General features: G+C 38.4%; 1 protein-coding gene across 3 annotated transcripts in view; it reads left to right on the top strand.

Moving 5' to 3' along the window:
* Nucleotides 1-487: 487 nt before the first annotated feature.
* LOC133364493 (dimethylaniline monooxygenase [N-oxide-forming] 2-like) overlaps nucleotides 488-19,056 on the top strand; it is a 30,777-nt gene continuing 12,208 nt past the window's right edge. Inside the window, exons 1-4 of one of the 3 annotated variants that reach the window (XM_061585210.1) lie at nucleotides 488-1,238; nucleotides 3,245-3,313; nucleotides 5,407-5,544; nucleotides 18,350-18,538. In XM_061585210.1, coding sequence (XP_061441194.1) covers nucleotides 5,413-5,544; nucleotides 18,350-18,538 — 321 coding nt within the window. In that variant the 5' untranslated portion in view covers nucleotides 488-1,238; nucleotides 3,245-3,313; nucleotides 5,407-5,412. Of the gene's footprint in view, nucleotides 1,239-3,244; nucleotides 3,423-5,406; nucleotides 5,545-18,349; nucleotides 18,539-19,056 lie in introns of all 3 variants that reach the window. The other 2 variants (XM_061585193.1, XM_061585201.1) reach the window with 2 other exon arrangements.

The following is a 19,056-nucleotide window of genomic DNA, read 5'->3' as shown; positions in this document are numbered from 1 at the left end:
GGGTGACCTAGTCCAATTGAAATGTAAGATTAATTGATACATATTGTGGGTGGTATCCAACTAAGTTATATTCAGAGGAGATTCATTGAAATCAATGGACAAGTTAATTACAACTAATGTACTTCCATTGACTTCGATGGGTCTACTCTGAGTATAACTTAGTAAGATAACCCTGTATGTTATCTTAGCTTATTTATAAAGTATGACAAAATGTTGTAGTAATGTTGCTGATTGTGTCCTAGATTTTGTCAACATATTATTAAACTTTGTAATTTTGTTTTCTATTTCAATAAACTTTAAAAAAAAATATATATGGTGCCAAACACAATTTTAGCATATAATAACATCTTTCTATTTGCAGCATTACTTGGCTCCCTGCAAGTTAGCACTTCTCCCTATTTGACTGGAGAAATGTGAGATGGTCACCCCTATTATTTATTAATTTTATTTATTATTTGATTTATATCCTGCCCTTCCTCCCAGCAGGAGCCCAGGGCCCTACTCCAGGGAGTCAGCGGGGCTGAAGGGAATGAAGGAACCAAGAAACCTTTGGCAGTGAAAGGGATCTGCAAAAGAAAGAGAGTTCCCATCTGTGCCTGGCATCCATTTACAGAACACATCAGGAGGGGACTTTGGAGTTCCATTTCTGTGGACTTTCTCAGTAGTCACAGGGAAAAGGTAGACAGGTGTCCTGTATCTTTAATAGTTATATACAAGAGGGAATTTTAGCAAATGTCAGGTTTTTCTCCACCACATGACTAACTGCCCAAAATTCCCTTCTACATCCTTATTAAAGATACAGCACTCCTGTCTTTGGCATTTTGTCACCCTATTCATCACTGAATTCTGCCAGATTGTTGTAGACTTATGTTGAAATTACTGTTCTCGATTCCTTCCAGAAGATTTTGTAACCCTGACTCTTGGCCAAGGTTGCCAAAGTCCTTATATTCTAAACGAAGGCCGCTCACAAACGTCCACAGAGAGTTTTATGTAACTCTTTGTAGCTACATCGTCCCCACCCCAGGCAGATATCCCTAAAGCCAGATCCAGGGGAAAGGGGGATCTGACTATCTGTATGAGAAAGTTAATTCAGAACCCTCTGCGCCTGTGAGATAGAGCAACACGTGGGTGAACTCTGCCCGTGTGTTAAAAGTCTCGGGAGCTCGGCTGGAAGTGTTAATTTCCCTTCAGACACTGAAGGGGGCATTTGCTTAAACCCAGACGATAGAGGAAGCCAGGTAAGAAGTGCTCCTTCTCTACTGTATTTTGTCTCTTCATCCTTTTTACTCTTGACTCTTCAGGCCAAACGACATATTATAAAAATCTGTGGTCAGATCACACAGCAATAAACACAGCGGTCAGCTCTAGTTTTGATCAGAGCAGCAGTGCTGGGGGAAGGAGTATTCAACTCTTTTCCCCTTGCACCATTTTCCAGACCTAAATCCCCCCCATACTAGTCCACCCCCACCCCCAAAAGGCAAGCATAATAGAAGTGCTAGTATTCTCTTGCTGGATGACGATTTAGATTGTAAAAATGGCCTGGAGAAATTAGTTCAACCACCATCCCTCCAGCACTGATGCTCCAATCAAGCGAAGGCGAGATCAGATCACAAATCTCCTGCCAAGTGGTGGTTTGGCTCTTTCTTTCCAAACGCCCAGTTAGGATTTTTCTGCCCCCTGTTACATATTTTAGATTTCCCCCCTTCATTCCTTTTTTTTTTTTTGCTTAAGTTGTTGTGTCCCAGAAAAAGGGACCTCCTTCCACAGGTCTGAGTAAAGAGGTGCAGCCACCAATGAAAAGTTAATACTGTAATATTGGCACTTGACACACCTCTGTTAGCAGCAGAGGAAGAGTATTGTTAAGCAGGTTAATGCAACATTTAAATTTATCTGAATGCTTTAAAAAATTTATTTATCGTTATTGTGCAAATATATCTACTGCATGTAAATATAAAATACAAACTTAATTTCCAACTTACATTAGCAAACTATTCAATTACCTGCTTCCCAATACAGTAACCACTTCAAACCTACTGAGTCAATCTAAACTTTATTATCTTGTTATCATAAATCTCATCCTCAGATTCTTATAGTGTTTCAATGAGTAATAAATATTTACTATAAAAATTGTACTGTCATCCTGCACTTACTATTTCCTATCTGCATTTAAGAAGTCATAGAATCATAGAATAGTAGAGTTGGAAGGAGCCTGTAAGGCCATCAAGTCCACCCCCCTGCGCAATGCAGGAATCCAAATCAAAGTAAAGTCAATGCTTTGCAAACTCTACTAATACATAAGTAGATCCATCACACAAAATTATTTTTTAGAAGATAAATTCATAAATATTATATTATTTTACAATGAAATACCACATTGGTTACGCTTTCCAACAATACAATATTCACCTTACTTAAACCACATTCCACATTTACTTTGATGCCTAACTGATTTGGATAAGCTGACTTATGTAACTTACATGATACAATAAAATATTAAATTCTTCCATATTACTTTTGTTTTTATTTATTTATTTATTTATTACATTTATATACCGCCCCATAGCCGAACCTCTCTGGGCGGTTTACAGCAAAATAGCGTGCTGTTCAGAGGTTTCCAGCTAGTGAGGAGCATAAGGGGGGGGGGAAGGAAATCCATATTTGGATACATTAATTTTAAAAAACATCTCCATCTACCTGCAAATTTTCCTTCACTTTTCCTTCCTAATTTATAAAAATGTATTCTGTTAATGGCTTCATCAACTAGTTTTTAATGTTGCTTCTCCATTTTGTGGCCATTAGTATTTTGGCTGTTGTTAAAAGGGTCCATATTAATTCTGGATGTTTCTTCAATACATCTTCCTTCAAATATCCTAGCACCATCACTATTAACTGAATATTTAATTGTAATTCTTTTTTGCCCCTTCTCGACAATATATCTGACTTTTCCTTAATAAATTTTTGTGTTAATCAAGGCTGATTTTTTAAATAATGAATTGACTCTTTATGTATAATATAATTGTCTGTCACAACTGTATATATGTTCATATTTAAAAATACAAGCACATTTTATATGGTCCCCAAATGTGGGGAAATTCTGCTATAACCATGGGATCGGCTTTATATTCACTGACCATAATCTAAAGCAGGTTTAAGCATGCTGAATCCCACTGAAATCAATAAGCTTAAATGTGTGGACTTCTCTTTTGGAATTAGGCCAATAAATATACTCACAATTTTTTTCTAGACAGTAATTTCATCTCCGTGACTGGTATAGCACAGTGGGGAGGAGAGCCTGGCTGGGAGTCCAGTGTCTGTGAGTTCAAATCCCTGCTCGCGTCTCCTGGGTGTCAAGGGCCAGCTAAAGATCACCCCCACAGTGAGTGGCTCAGGGGTTACGTGCCCTGCCACGTGTGCAGCCGTGGGTAAGCTTCATAGTCCCAAGGAGCCCAGTTGCCCCCCAGCTGGCAGTTGCAGACAAGGAAGGGGCTGGCTTGTGCTGGGGAGGACTAGCCTCAGAGGGAGGCAATGGTAAACCCCCTCCGAATACCACTTACCATGAAAACCCTATTCATAGGTGGCCATAAGTCGGGATCGATTTGAAGGCAGTCCATTTCCATTTTCAATTTCATCTCCAACTTTATTCCAACTATAGCTCCTCTGTACCTGTGTAATTTGCATTCACCAGTCTTTTCCCATAATCTTGACTCTAAACTGTTCAGTTTAAGATTAACAACAAACTAAAGAGCATTGTTACCTCACTGCCTGAAATTGTAGCAATACTTATAGGTATGTGAAGTATGAATTTCACTTTGTTTTTAGTTTGCCCTCATTTCTTCTCTTCACCAAGGATTCAATGGATAATGCCTATCAATCCCTTGCTTTGATAGGGCTTTTGAGGGTGATCCATAATTTATTTTACATGTTGTAAATCCATTGCTAAACTCCACCTCCCTTATCACGTTTCCCCAGTTTAACCATTATCTGGTGCCCTTCATCTCAATTTTGCTATCTTCTAGCCCCCCCCCAACCATATAACATAATTTGTGGATGGCTCCTGCCAGAGTCTCATTACATTTTCAAGTAGAATTTCTTCAGAGGAAATGCACATTTTAGTAATTTGGAGCACTTCCCATTGTCATTAAAGCAATGGCAACAATTCTAGAGTGAATGCACCTTCTACATTTCAGGCCAACGCCCCACAAGTCTGGCATGTGATGTGAATGCTGCTTGGATCACCTGCTCTTCACTTCCCTCTCCTGCTACGCTGGGAGAGATGCCTGGGCTGGCACAGTGTCACTATTCCCAATTGTGTTCTTCTAACTCCTGCATTAACCACTACTAGCTAGTACTTTTATTGTTGTTGTTGTTGTTATTGTTATTATTATTATTTCGTTATCAGTCTACCTCCTCCACTTCCTGGTGCCTCCATTCCCTACAACTGGTCCACAGCGCAGTTTTAGCCCCCATCCTGTCTGCTTGAGACTTCTGAGATAGTAGGGCCCCACTCATACGGCAGGTTATGTTCCAGACCCCCTCCTAACAGTGAAGCCCGCTGAAAAGCAGAACTCTGTCAATAAAATGGTGCCCAACGCCAGAAAAGTGGAACAAGTGCCGTATGAGTGGGGCTTTACTCTAATTGAAAGCCACTGTATTAGCAGTACGCCAAAAAGCGGACTGCCAAAAAGCAGGGCCCTACTGTAATTGTTTTTTTAAAAAACCAAATTTTGCAGCCCTTTGCTCATGATTGTCTTAAGACCTGCCTAAGCCCATCAAAAGTGGGAGTGGGAACAGCTGCATCACAAAAGCCCTATTCACTCAGCATGTGCATGAAGATGGAAAGCATTGAAGGGGGAGCAGGTTTGCACCTGTTGGCCTCACCCCCAACCTCCATGTGTTAATGGAGGAAGAGAACCTACATGCATACGGGTTGTAAGGTTCCTGATTGTACACACAGTTGTATCAGCATAGGTTCTGCGTTCACAGCTGTGTGTGAAAAGGTGAAGGGTCAGGACTCGAGAGGCATGATCCTCCTCCCCACTGCATGCATCCACTCCATTATGTTTGCATAATAGATTTCTGTTTGCATAGTTCTTCTCCCTACATACATTGACATGAGATGAAGTTAATGCCACTTTGTGATCCAACTTTGTAAACCCTGAACCTGTTGGTCTGAAATTTAGCAGGCACTTCCTCAGATGGGGCATGTGCATGTATATCTCATCCAATTCTGCCAACAAATAAAAAGTTTTATGCATTTAGTCAATGGGAAAGACATCAGAACCTTTGGAAAATGAGGCAAGGAGACCCTCTGTCTCAGATTTGAGATAAACCACAATGTCTGAGCTTCATTAAATATTAAAGTGGCATTCTGATTTGAGGAAGAATTTTGATCTTTCCTTCCTGTAGGGGATCATGGCAAAGAGAGTTGCAGTTATCGGTGCTGGGGTGAGCGGGCTGACATCCATCAAAGGCTGCCTGGATGAAGGCTTGGAGCCCATTTGTTTTGAGCAAAGCAGTGACATCGGGGGACTTTGGAGAATCACAGTAAGTTAGGAGTCTTGTTGCTTGAAAGGTTAGAACACTGAAGGCATCTTAGGGATCTTCTGCTACAAACCACAAATACCCCAGTTCTGATCGTTGTGTGATGTGGCCCTGCTCATTTCAACCAAAGTTGCCACCAATATGTGGGAGGACATCCTAGTTTTAAAAGTCTGCATCAGTTGTCTCAGGCAATCTACCCTTACCTACACCATCAACACCAATATGTGTCCTCAGGTTTCTGGCAGTATTGCAATGATCCAGAAAGGATGTAGCTGAAATTGTGGGCATAGGCACTGGCATAGGTAACATTGCAGGGCAGGATCCATTGCCAGACATCCAATGTTGGTCACTGAGGGTCAAACCAGGTGTGACTTTAGTTATGTGAAATCCAATCATTCATTTTTTAATAATTAAATAATTTGCATGCCATTGATGTCTTCTGTAGCTTGACCCTGAGCTGAATCTTAGAAAGCAATCGATTAATAAATTTTGATGCATGAAGTGGAAAAATCTAAATGGCATCTCTACATCTACATACATGGACACGCACGCACGCACGCACACTGCTCTTGGGCAGCTCCCATGCATTACAACACTGTTTGTAGGAGGAGAACTTCTCAGTAGATTGTGCACCAGCAGTGAGATCTGCCTGTCTTTCATTCTGTTGTCCCTAAATGGTACACAAAATCTGCTGCCTGAGGTAGAAAGTGTATGTTGCATGATGACAGAGCTACCCTTCATCTTGAATTGTGCAAAAAAAATGTCTTATCTCTCTTTTTTTTTATATTTTTTTTATTCAAATTTTTCAAAAGACAAACAAAACAAAGTCAAACAACAAAAACAACAATACAACAAAAGAAAAAAAATAGTTGACTTCCGATTTGTCGCAGATCAGCTATAAGTATATAATATATATCAAACCTGTCCCTTAATATATACATACTGGATCACTTTTCTCCATAGGTTATCTTAGTTAATCGTCAAATCCCAATATCATCATTTTATTTTGATCTTTCAACAAAAAGTCTAAGAGAGGCTTCCATTCCTTAAGAAATGTGTCTGTCGATTTTTCTCTAAGTAAGCATGTCAATTTATCCATCTCTAAGTCCATTAATTTCAATAGCCATTCTTCCGTTGTTGGTGTTGATTCCATTTTCCACTTTTGTGCATATAATAATCTTGCTGCCATAATCATATATAATATTATTCTTCCATATTTCTTTTCTATTTGTTTATCCATAAAACCCAATAAAAAAAATTCTGGTTTTGACTGAATATTTATCTTTAGAATTTTTTGCATCATCCTACCTATCTGTGCCCAAAATGATTTTGCCTTTTTACACAACCACCACATATGATAAAATGATCCTTCTTGTTGTTTACATTTCCAACAAACATTAGAAACATTACTATACATTTTTGACTTTTCTGGAGTCATGTACCAACGATACATCATTTTATAGAAATTTTCTTTAAGATTATAGCATAATGTAAATCTCAAGCCTTTTTTCCACATATTTTCCCATTGATCCATTTGTATGTTATAACCAATTTTTTTTGCCCACTTTACCATACACTCTTTTACTTGTTCTTCTTCCATATCCATTTACAGCAAGAGTTTATACATTTTCGCAATTGTATTTTCATCATTTGTACACAAACCTATTTCAAAATCAGATTTACTTATTTCAAACCCATACATTTTCTTGTCCATTTTATATCTTTCTAACAATTGTAAATAGGCAAACCATTGAGAACTATATCCTTCCTTTATCAGTTGTTCTCTCTCTTTCATTATATATTCTCCATGTACATTTTCTAATAGTTCTTGATAAGTTAACCATTTCTCTTTTCCAGCCATTTCTCTTCTGTAAAAAGCTTCTTGACTTGAGACACATAATGGTATTTTCGAATAGAACCTTGGTTTATATCTATTCCATATTTTCAACAGAGGACGTCTTATAAAGTGATTATTAAAGTCTACATTTACTTTTACTTTGTCATACCATAGATATCCATGCCATCCCCACTTTAGGTTATGGCCCTCCAAATCCAATAGTCTTTTATTCCTCAATATAAACCATTCCTTTATCCAGACTAAACAACAGGCAGCAAAATAAAGTCTCAGATTTGGTAATCCCAGACCTCCTCTTTCTTTGGCGTCTTGTAGTAATTTAAATTTAACTCTTGGTTTTTTTCCTTGCCATACAAATTTAGAGATATCTTTTTGCCATTGTTTAAAAGGTAAGTCAGAGGATATTACAGGTATTGTTTGAAACAAAAACATCATTCTCGGTAATACATTCATTTTTATCACAGATACTCTACCCATTAATGACAATTGTAGTTTATCCCATTTTAGCAGATCTTTCTTAATCTCTGTCCATAATTTTTCATAATTATTATGAAACAACTTTGAATTTTTATTTGTCATAATAATACCTAAATATTTCAACTTTTTCTCTATTGTAAAATCTGTCTTGTCCATTAACTCTTTCTGTTCCCTTACAGATAAATTTTTCACCAACATCTTTGTTTTTTGATTGTTGATCTTGAATCCTGCTAACGGTCCAAATTCTTTTAATTTGTCCATCAATGCATTAATTCCTTCCAAAGGGTTTTCTAATACAATTATCAAATCATCAGCAAATGCTCTCAGTTTATATTCTTCTTTTTTTATCTTTAGTCCCGAAATCCTTTTATCTTGCCTTATATCTCTAAGCAGCACTTCTAAAACCAGAATAAATAGAAGGGGAGATAATGGACATCCCTGTCTTGTACCCTTTTGTATTTCACATGAATCCGCCAAATCTCCATCAACAATTATCTGAGCCTTCTGAGATGCACAAATCGATCTAATCCATTTTATAAAATTGTCTCCAAAATCCATTTGCTCCAAAACCCGAAACATAAATTTCCAATTCAAATTATCAAATGCTTTCTCAGCATCTAAGAAAATCAAAGCTGCTTGTTTATCATTTCATTGTTCCAAATATTCCAACACATTCAAAACATTCCTGACGTTGTCACGTAATTGTCTTTTAGGTAAAAACCCCGATTGATCTTCCTGGATAAATTGCTGCAACACTATTTTCATTCTTTCTGCCAAAATCATTGCAAAAATTTTATAGTCATTATTCAATAAAGATATCGGCTGATAATTTTTTGTTTTAGTTAAATCCTGCTCCTCCTTAGGTATTAATGTTATTAATGTTAGCATTTTTCCAACTATCCGGCATCTTCCCCTCTTGCAAAATAGAATTCATTGTATACTGTAAAGGTAACAAGAGTTCTTCCTCCAAACATTTATAGTACACTGCTGATAACCCATCTGGTCCTGGCGCCTTTCCCGATTTAACTTTGCTCATAGCTTCAGATATCTCTCCCGAAATGATAGGACCATTAACAACTTGTCTCCGAAAATCCGCAATTCCAGGCAAATTCTGTTTAGATATATACTCCTCTATTTTTTCAGATGGGATTTCCTGACACTTGTACAATGTTGAATAATATTGATGAAAAACCTTTTTGATTTTTACACTATCTGTCAGCATCTCATCTCCCTCTTGTATCCTTAAAACAAGATTTTTTTGACGTTCTTTTCTTAATTTATATGCCAACCACCTCCCCGGTTTATTTGCAAATTCAAAAGACCTTTGTTTAGCAAAATTTAGTTTCCTTTCCATTTCTCTAACTGTCAGCATTGATACTTGATTCTGCAACATTTCAACCTGATTTACAATAGAAACTTTAGTTGGATTCTTTTTCAACTCTTCCTCTTTTTGTTCTATTTCTTCCAAAATTAATTGCATTTTCTGTTGTTTCTTTTTTTTAAATTCAGAGTTACATTTAATAAAATATCCCCTCATAAATGCCCTACTTGTATCCCAGACAATATTTTCATTTGTTCCTTTATGTAAATCATGTTCAAAAAACTCTTCCAATTTCTTCTTACATTCTTGTACTACTTTATCATTCTGTAATAAGGATTCATATAGTCTCCATCTAAATCCAAGATTTTTTTTTTGAAAGTTAATATCACAGGATTGTGGTCCGAAAAAGTCTTTGGTAATACATCCATCCTAAAAACGTCCCTCACCAGGTTCCCAGACATCCAAATCACATCAATCCTTGAGAATGTTCTATGTCTTTCTGAAAAATAAGTAAATTCCTTTGCGTTATCATTTATATATCTCCAGGTATCCACCAATTCTAAATTTTCCATCAATTCAAAGCAAATCTTCAGTAGTTTACCCTGTGTCTCTTTAATATTTTTTTCAGAAAGTCTATCAATTTTTGGTGAGATTACCCCATTCTAATCACCCATGACACACCAATGATCATATGAAAACTCTGACAATTTTTCCATAAGTCCTGTGTAAAACCTTGTTTTATCTTCATTGGGGGCATAAATACCCACTATCAAAATTTTTATACCCTGTAAAGTAATTTCAACTCCCACAAATCTACCACTATCATCCAGTAATATCAATTTAGGAAGCAATTGTGGGTTAATGTAAAGAACAACACCATTTTTTTTTAATCCAGCCGAAATAAATTCTTCGCCCAAATTTTTACAAATCAAATATTTGGAATCTTTCTTCTTAATATGAGTTTCTTGTAAACAAATTATATCCAATTTTAATTTTTTCAAATAATGAAACACTTTCTTTCTCTTCTGCGCCATGTTGGCTCCATTTATATTCCAAGTTAGATATTTGTAATCCATCTTTAAGCGTGTATTTTAAAATGTACCTGATGCTCCCTTTAATCCATCATCTTCCTTTCCTTCCTCTGCATGTTCCTGTTGACTTTGTTTCCCAGGAATTATATCCATATCTTTGAGTTTATCTTCTTCCATGTCTTTTGAAGCTTTTCTCAAGAAATCCCTTGCTTTTTGAACAGTATTCAATCAATATTTTTGTTGTCTGAATGTAAAAATCACTCCTTCTGGAACATCCCATCTAAATTGAATTTTGCATTGCTTAAGTTTTTCTGTAAAGAAAGCATATTCTTTTCTCTTACGTAAAAGTCTAATAGGAATTTCCTTCATCACCAGTATTTCCTTGCCATCAATTTTAAAGGTATTGTTGAAGTGTTGTTGTAATACCATATCTCTGGTCCTCTTTTTTATAAAGTGAACAAGCACATCTCTTGGAATTTTTTCATTGTTGCATATCTGGAATTAATTCTATAAACTTTATCTATTTCAAATTCCATCCGATCTTCATTCCAATCCAAAAAATTTACTAAGGCATTAACAATTTTATCTCTGATATCTTCACCTGTTTCCTCAGGGATTGCACGGAATCTCAAACAATGTTCTTTATTTCTCACTTCCATCACAGCCATGTAGTCCAAATTTTTTTCTAATTCCAGATTTAATATATCTGTTCTATTCTCCAAGATTTGTACCTTTTCTTTAGTATTTTTTACATCCTCTATTGTTTGCCCAATTGTCCCTTTAATCTCATCCACTTGTATTTTAATATAATCTTTTATATCTTTCAATTCCATTTTCATTTCTTATTTTAGATCACTAATCCCTTCCATTATTTTTTGAAACATATCTGGGGATACAGCCCCTTCCTGTGGATCAATTGAACCTCTTTGCTCCTGAGCCTTAGCTGCTTTTCTGGTTGTCATTCTGAAAAAAAGCCTTTAATTTCTGATATTAACCACTGTTCCCAAACCTAGAGGCAGTCTATTTCTTTTTTTTTTTTCCTCCACCAACAAAAGAGTTAACATTCCAGGCCTGTTATTATGGTCCGGCCAGCACAGTTCTTATCTACGTCCAGGAATGCAAAACAATTCTGGTTCACAACACCAAGCAATTAGTAACATACACGAACAGCAGATTCGCCCAAAAAGAAGTAATCCAAGGAAAAAAATAGTCCCAAATATATTTCCATCAAATAATCAAGTTGCCTCTCATCCGTTTTAATCTTTATAATTCCAAATTCAGGCCAGCTTTTTGTCATAAAAAAAATATAAGTTGTTTACATTTTCTTTCTTCCTTAATTTTATTTAAACGAGAAAAAGTATGACTCACCCAGGTTTCTCAATTGCTGATTCGTAAACAAATCCCTTTTACTGTAGTAATTTAAGCCAAATGATAAGATTTAGACAGAAGGAGGCTCGCTGGTTATAGAACGTTTTTAAGAAGAAGAAAAAGTCTCGCTTTTTTTCAGTACAGCTTGTTGGAAGTCCTGACTTCGTCTTCAGCCGATCGGTATGCCTTCTTATCTCAGGGAATTCCTGATCAATTCCAGCCGCCGACAGCTCAACGAAGTCCTGTGGATAATCAGTTTGGTTCACCTTTGCCTTGGAGAACATTTAAGCCAGTCAAAGTTTCCTCTTGACTGGTTTTTAATCTGAAAAAAGCTTCCTCTGAGACAGAGATCTCTCAGAGACGGCCACCAGCTGAGCACTCACTTCCGGGAAGCCCAAAAAATGTCTTATCTCTCATCAGTCACAAACCAAACAGTGTTCTGGTGGTTTAATAAATGTCCTCCATTTTTATGGTACATAACTGAATGAATTATTTCAATCTCCCTCCTAGACCTGGAAGTTCTGTTATCACTTGATTATACTCGTGTGGATTATTTGCTCTCTACTGTACTCTTTGGAATAATGGCCTCCTAAGAGCATTGAGAACACCCTGCTTGGTTCCTTTATAGTACATAAACAGCTTTCAACTTTGAATGAACTTGATTCTCTTTTGGATGGATATTTTTTGCACACTACAGCTGTGTGTGTGTGTTGTGTGCCTTCAAGTCGATTAAAATTTATGGTGACCCTATGAATCAGCAACCTCCAGTAGCATCTGTTGTAAACCACCCTGTTCAGATCTTGTAAGTTCAGGTCTGTGGCTTCCTTTATGGAATCAATCCATCTCTTTTTTGGTCTTCCTCTCTTTCTACTCCCTTCTGTTTTTCCCAGCATTATTGCCTTTTCTAGTGAATCTTGTCTTCTCATTATGTGTCCAAAGTATGACAACCTCAGTTTCATCATTTTAGCTTCTAGTGACAGCTCTGGTTTAATTTGTTCTAACACCCAATTATTTGTCTTTCTCACAGTCCATGGTATGTGTAAAGCTGTCCTCCAGCACCACATTTCAAAGGAGTTGATTTTTTCTCTTATCCGATTTTATCACTGTCCAACTTTCACATCCATACATAGAGATTGGGAATACCATGGTCTGAATGATCCTGACTTTAGTGTTCAGTGATACATCTTTGCATTTGAGGATCTAGTTCTCTCATAACTGCCCTCCCAAGTCCTAGCCTTCTTCTGATTTCTTGACTATTGTCTTCATTTTGGTTAATGACTGTGCCAAGGTAGTAATAATCCTTGACAAGTTCAATGTCCTCATTGTCAACTTTGAAGTTACATAAATCTGCTGCTGTCATTACTTTAGTCTTCTTGATGTTCAGCTGCAGTCCTGCTTTTGTGCTTTCCTCTTCAACCTTTATCAGCATTTCTTTCAGATCATTATTGGTTTCTGCTAGTAGTATGATGTCGTCTGCATATCTTAAATTATTGATATTTCTCCCTCCAGTTTTCACACCTCCATCTTGGTCCAATCCCACTTTCAGCATATAGATTAAACAAATAGGGTGATAAAATACACCCCTGTCTCACACCCTTTCTGATGGGGAACCAATCGGTTTCTCCATATTCTCTCCTTACAGTAGCCTCTTGTCCAGAGTATAGGTTGCACATCCAGACAATCAGATGCTGTGGCATCCCCATTTCTTTTAAAGCATTCCATAGTTTTTCATGATCTACACAGTCAAAGGCTTTGCTGTAATCTATAAAGCACAGGGTGATTTCCTTCTGAAATTCCTTGCTCCATTCCATTATCCATCGTATGTTTGCGATATGGTCTCTGGTGCCTCTTCCCTTTCTAAATCCAGCTTGGACATCTGGCATTTCTCGCTCCATATATGGTAAGAGCCTTTGTTGTAGAATCTTGAGCATTACTTTACTTCCATGGGATATTAAGGCAATAATTAGATAATTACTGCGTTCCATGGAGTCTACATACATCAAAGACCAGTTCAAAATGGCTTCTCCTGGAATATTTTTTTACTCTGTTAAGGATAGCTCAGCTTATTTGTACATATCTGTGCACTTGATTGCATAGACTTGGGGAAATGTATGCTTTGATTATGGCACATTGCTGAGGATGTAGTTACATCTCTATGAAAGTATATTAATGCTGACACATCTAACTTTTCTAAAATATGAAGACTGCAGATGTGATCATGTGAGCAAGCATGCATAATCAACAAAATCACAATATAGCCAAACCCTGATTGGCTTAAAATTCAGAAGGAATCCTAGTTCATTTTGCCATCAGGAAGGGAAGCAACAGAAGCTAATATTCAGGAAGATCCAGATCACACATAATTTATTTTATTTATTTAAAGATTTATATTCTGCTTTCCCAGACACGTTCTCTACAAAGTGGAATTACAAAATAATATCAAAACATAATCAATAAAATATCATTTCAAACCATTTAAAATGTCTACTTAATACTACTAAAACTCAGCACCAAAATAACAAATAGCCCAGCATAACTTAAAAATACAAAGGAAGACCAGAATACCATTTCTACAACTCAACTGAGTTCACTGAAGGCCATGACAAAAGTGTTAAGGCCTGTTTAAAACTACTGAGGATGGGGCTTGCTTGATCTCATCTCGGATTAAATTCCACAACTGTGGGCCACTGCCAAAAAAGCTCTATTCCGTGTGCCTGCCAACGTACATAATGGCTTTATAGATAGGCGTTGGGGCCTCAGCAACAGGCATTTGAGATTTGCAGCCTGCAAATGGTGTTATGAAAAGAGGGGACATGTGTCAGCAGGATAAATTCAAATCACTATTGTACCCCACACCAGCTATTGTTTTCTGGTCTGCCTTGGCCTCCCTCCCAATTGTAAGTGGGCCAAATAAAAGGCTACCTGGTTGTCTCACTCCTTTGGTCCATGTTCTGCTCTGGCAGTAGGGTAGGAGGAGTCCAAGAACAGGGAGCGAAAGATGCAAGGAGATGCTGCACTGGGCCCACTGATTTGCTCCGCTCACTCAGGCAAGCCACCCACCACATCTGCAAGCCTTGCTGATCATGGCCATTCCTCAGGCAAGCCCTCAGGCTGCCAGCCCACACAAGCGACAGCAGCCACCAAGTTTCTAGAGGATACCTTCTTTTGTCTGAAAATGAATACGAGTGGTAGTTATGAAAAGGTGTGTGTGTGGATGGGAGGGTGTGCAATAGCACAACCTGTTGTCTGACTACTGGCTCACTTTATTGGGTTATCTGTTGTGCATGTTGTTTGAGCTCTCTCTGTCTGATTGGTTATTTGTATTTTATTTCCTTGAATTATATTGTGGATGCTTTTCACTTCCTCCTGTGGTGCATCCTGGAGGAGGAAAAGGAAAAGCTCAAGCTCAGTACTTACTCCTCTAATGCTAATGCTAAAACCTATTCCCCTAATGCTACTCTGTAGTGGAGCATTACATCCAAACCACGGCGTTATATTTAAAACAACACATAGAAGAAGTGATGGGGCATTCAGGAAATCTTCCTGTATTGACTATGTCATCTAACATGCTGTCGCTTAGGGTTATTGAAGATTGGCAGAATTAGCACATGAACATTGAAAAGACACACCCAAGGCCAGTTCAGGTCAACAAATAATAAAAACAGGAAACTCCTAAAAGCTGAAGTAAGAAACAAAGTTCAAGGGAAGCTGGTAGTTGGTCAAGTTTGTTAGAGTTCCTGTAATGTGCTGCAAGTGTAACCCATGTCAGGGAGAGTGGAACGGAGGGGAAAGAGCTGCAGTACAGATAGCATGATATTTTAATGCACTAAGAGCAGGCAGGAGGCTCAGCATGGTTTCTCTTTGTACAAATTCAACTACATGAGAAGATGAGAAAACCAAAATTGACAGATCCAGGTCAGAAGCATCCCATATCCTGAGATTTCAGGGGCGGCTCCTTAGTGATGTAATGCGGCAGGGCCCTAGTGATGTGTGGATGTGTGCATGCACATGTGCATATGTGTACACATGCTTTCATAGGCATACACAGAGGGAGAGTAAGGTTGCCAGGTCAGAAGCATCCTAAACTCAGAGATTTCAGGGGTGGGTCCCTGGTGATGTCAGGGGGTGGGGCCCTAGGGATGTTACTCCCCCCAGCACTTTGCTACTCCCCCCCCTCACTCCCCCAGGCACTTTCCATCCTATCCCCCACTCACCACATTTTTCTGTCAGTGCCCTGCATTTGGGTGCTTACAGGCCTCCCTCCTGCTTAACCTTTGGCTTGCTTGCTTGCTGCTGCTGCTACCGCCGCGACCTCTCACATGATGACCCCATGACCTCTCACCTGCCTAGAGACTGCGGTGAATCCCCTGGAGGCCCAGGGAAGACCCCCAAAAGCCAGTCTCCATGTAAAATCTGGAGAGCTGGCAATGCTAATGCATGCGCGTGTACACGCACACACACACGCGCGTGCGCATATATTTCAGCAAGAGGAGTGGTGGCAATTTACCCCAAAAGCATTTTTGGCTGGCATGGGTTTGTGCGGAATGTGGTTTCTTCATGGACCAGACTGGGCCCTATTTATGTCAAGGGATTGGGTGGCAAGGAGAGAAGTTTCTTGGGGCCCATTCACACGGCAACTTACCGTGAGATTGGTGCTACTTGCATCCCTGTTTAATTCGCATGGTTCACATGACATTGCAGGCAAAGAGAAGCTAGGACGCAGTTTTTCCCTTTAAATCCGCATTAAACCAATCTGGGGATAATGCAAAAAGTGAAGGAAAAACTGTCTCCACTTCACAGTGTTATTCAGTGTAAGCTTTGCTTCGACATTTTTTGCTGGGCGGGTGGATCCTTGCTTTCACGTACTCCTCTTTCTTCACCCACTAAACTCTCCATGATTCCATTTTGTTTCCGGTGGCTTAACCACATGTGCGGGGTTGTTGCACACTTCCAGATCCAATTTCACTTTGGAGATGTGCAATAGTATCTTGACCTGTGTAGTTGGAAGGATGTGATTGATCAAAAGGAAAAGGAGTTTTGCGTTAAGCAAATCCCTGCTTTTATAAAAACCAAGAAACTTAGAGCAACCTTGTGTGAATGTCTGAGTCCGCACACTGGTGGAATCATGGAGGAACTTGTGGAACTTCCTGCTACAGTATTTACAACTGATCATATGATGTGAAAGACTCCTCTAACATTTTGGCTTCTTGTTTTTCACACCTGCCATATCTTTTTATCTGGGCAATAGAAGCTTACAGTTTATGATTGATTTTTTTAAAAAAAAGGAAACTGTGGGCATCTTTAGCCAATGACTATTGCCCATGATCCTTAAATACACTGCTCCAGGTCAGGGAGGTTTTTTCTGCATACCAAGGAATGAGCCAGACGTAGGTTAAATGAAACATATTATTCCTGAATATAACAGTTGCTGTTTTCTCCATAAGAGTAATATAGTCTTGCACATGTCATAGTTAACTTTACCGAGGAGGAGGTACGATTTAGCTGTGGTTACTAACAAAATCCTTTTCATTTTACATTGGACTGCTGCCTTAATTTAAAAATGTTGTGGGGGGAGAACTCCTGTGAAAATAATGGCACGATAAGAAGGAAAGCAATTGGTTTGGGACTGAGACACTGGGGGGAGGGTTAGTCCTTCCCTCTGCATCAGTTTCTGACGTAGCTGTTTGCTCCTCAGGGGAGAAACCTGTCACTTTTCCTCAGTGGGACAAAGGGTAAGTTTGAGTACAATTTTAATTAAGAAAAGGTACAAGGAAATGGTTAAATGCTCCATGGTCCTGGTCGGATTCAGGAGGCCTCCATGGCTGCTACTAATTATTTTTTAAAATGCAGGAGATTCTAATGCTGGATTTACACACATCACGTCTAGTTGCACCTTGAAAGTTTCAAACCAGTGAGTGATGTAGCTTTTGAGTTTTATGGAACTCTTCCTTACACAGATGTTAACAAAGCATGTTAAGAAAGTATGGAAGAGACTGTGGATAAAATATGTTGCTGGTAAAAAAAATCATAATAGAAGTTTCATCGGCATTATATGACAGCCTTAAGGTGACAAAATTCCAGAGAGGTAGCCATATTACCTATTATAGCTGAAATACAAACACACAAGAGTCTTAAAAGTGTGGCAAGACTCTTTTTAGTCAAGATGTTGATTCAAGAGGACAAAATAAGCATGAAATAAACTTACAGAGTTTGCTGTCACAACATTACTACTTAATAATAATAATAATAATAATAATAATAATAATAATATTGAAATGTATTTTCCCCCTTCCAAAGGGAGCCCAGGGCAGCAGACAAATGATAAAGCACTAAAAACATTTGAAAAACTACTTAAAAAACAGTTGCAATACAAAGAAGCCGTCTGAGATAAGGTATCTGCTTAAAAGGATTGTTGAAAGAGGAAGGTCTTCAGTAGGCACCAAGAAAGCAGCAGAGACAGCACCTACGAAATGTGGTGATGGCACCTAGTTTAGATGGCATTTAAAGGGGATTAGGCAGCTTCATGTGGGAGAGGCCTATCAAAGGCTACTAACATTAATGCCTCAATGGAACCTTCATTCTCAGATGCAGTGTACCCTCTGACTACAGTTGCTTGAGAGACAAAAGGGGGGCACTGTTGCCTTCACGCTCTGCTTGTGGGCTTCCTGGAGGCATCTGATTTACAATTGTTCAAATTAGGGTGCTGGATTAAATGGAACTTTGGTCTGATCAAGCAGGGATCTTCTTGTTCTCTAGGAAAAGGTAGAGGAAAGCAGGGCAAGCATCTACAATTCAGTCGTTACCAATTCCTCGAAAGAGATGTCCTGCTTCAGCGACTTTCCAATGCCTGACCGCTTTCCAAACTTCCTGCACAACACCAAGTTCCTGGAATATTTGCGACTGTATGCGAAGCACTTTGATCTGCTCAGGTATATCAGATTCAAGGTATGTTGATTTACAATGTGGCACCGCTCCCATTGGACAAGGTATTGGCTGTCCATACTGGGATGTCATTTCAAAAAAGGAAAAATACAAAGCCTCTTAACAAAAGTAAGCTTGCATCAGAAGACCTATTCGTGCTACAAATATATATGCATTTTATACCAGTTTAATGACTTTCTCCAAAGAATCCTGGGAATTGTAGTTTGATGATACTGCGCATTCCTAGAGATTTAGAGATTTCCTAGCCAGTTTCACCCCCCACAATCCAATAGTTAATTGAAAGAAGGACTAACATTGTACTACTTCTGCTACTGGATTTGATACAAGTGTCAAAATGTAAAAAAGTTAAAACATATAACTTTATAACTCCCAATAAAAGACATTAAGATTTATTTTACCTTTCTGTAAAATAAAATACATTTTTATGTATAGTTTATTAGGGTTTTCACAATATTACAATAAAATTGTACAGTCCCTTATTGCCTCCCCACCCACCCCTCCCAGTCCCCCTCCCTGTCCCC

The sequence above is a fragment of the Rhineura floridana genome, chromosome 1, assembly GCF_030035675.1.
Source record: "Rhineura floridana isolate rRhiFlo1 chromosome 1, rRhiFlo1.hap2, whole genome shotgun sequence".
Lineage (NCBI taxonomy): Eukaryota > Metazoa > Chordata > Lepidosauria > Squamata > Rhineuridae > Rhineura > Rhineura floridana.
The sequence above is the reverse complement of the archived record's forward strand: the minus strand, read 5'-3'. Positions and strand labels throughout refer to the sequence as shown.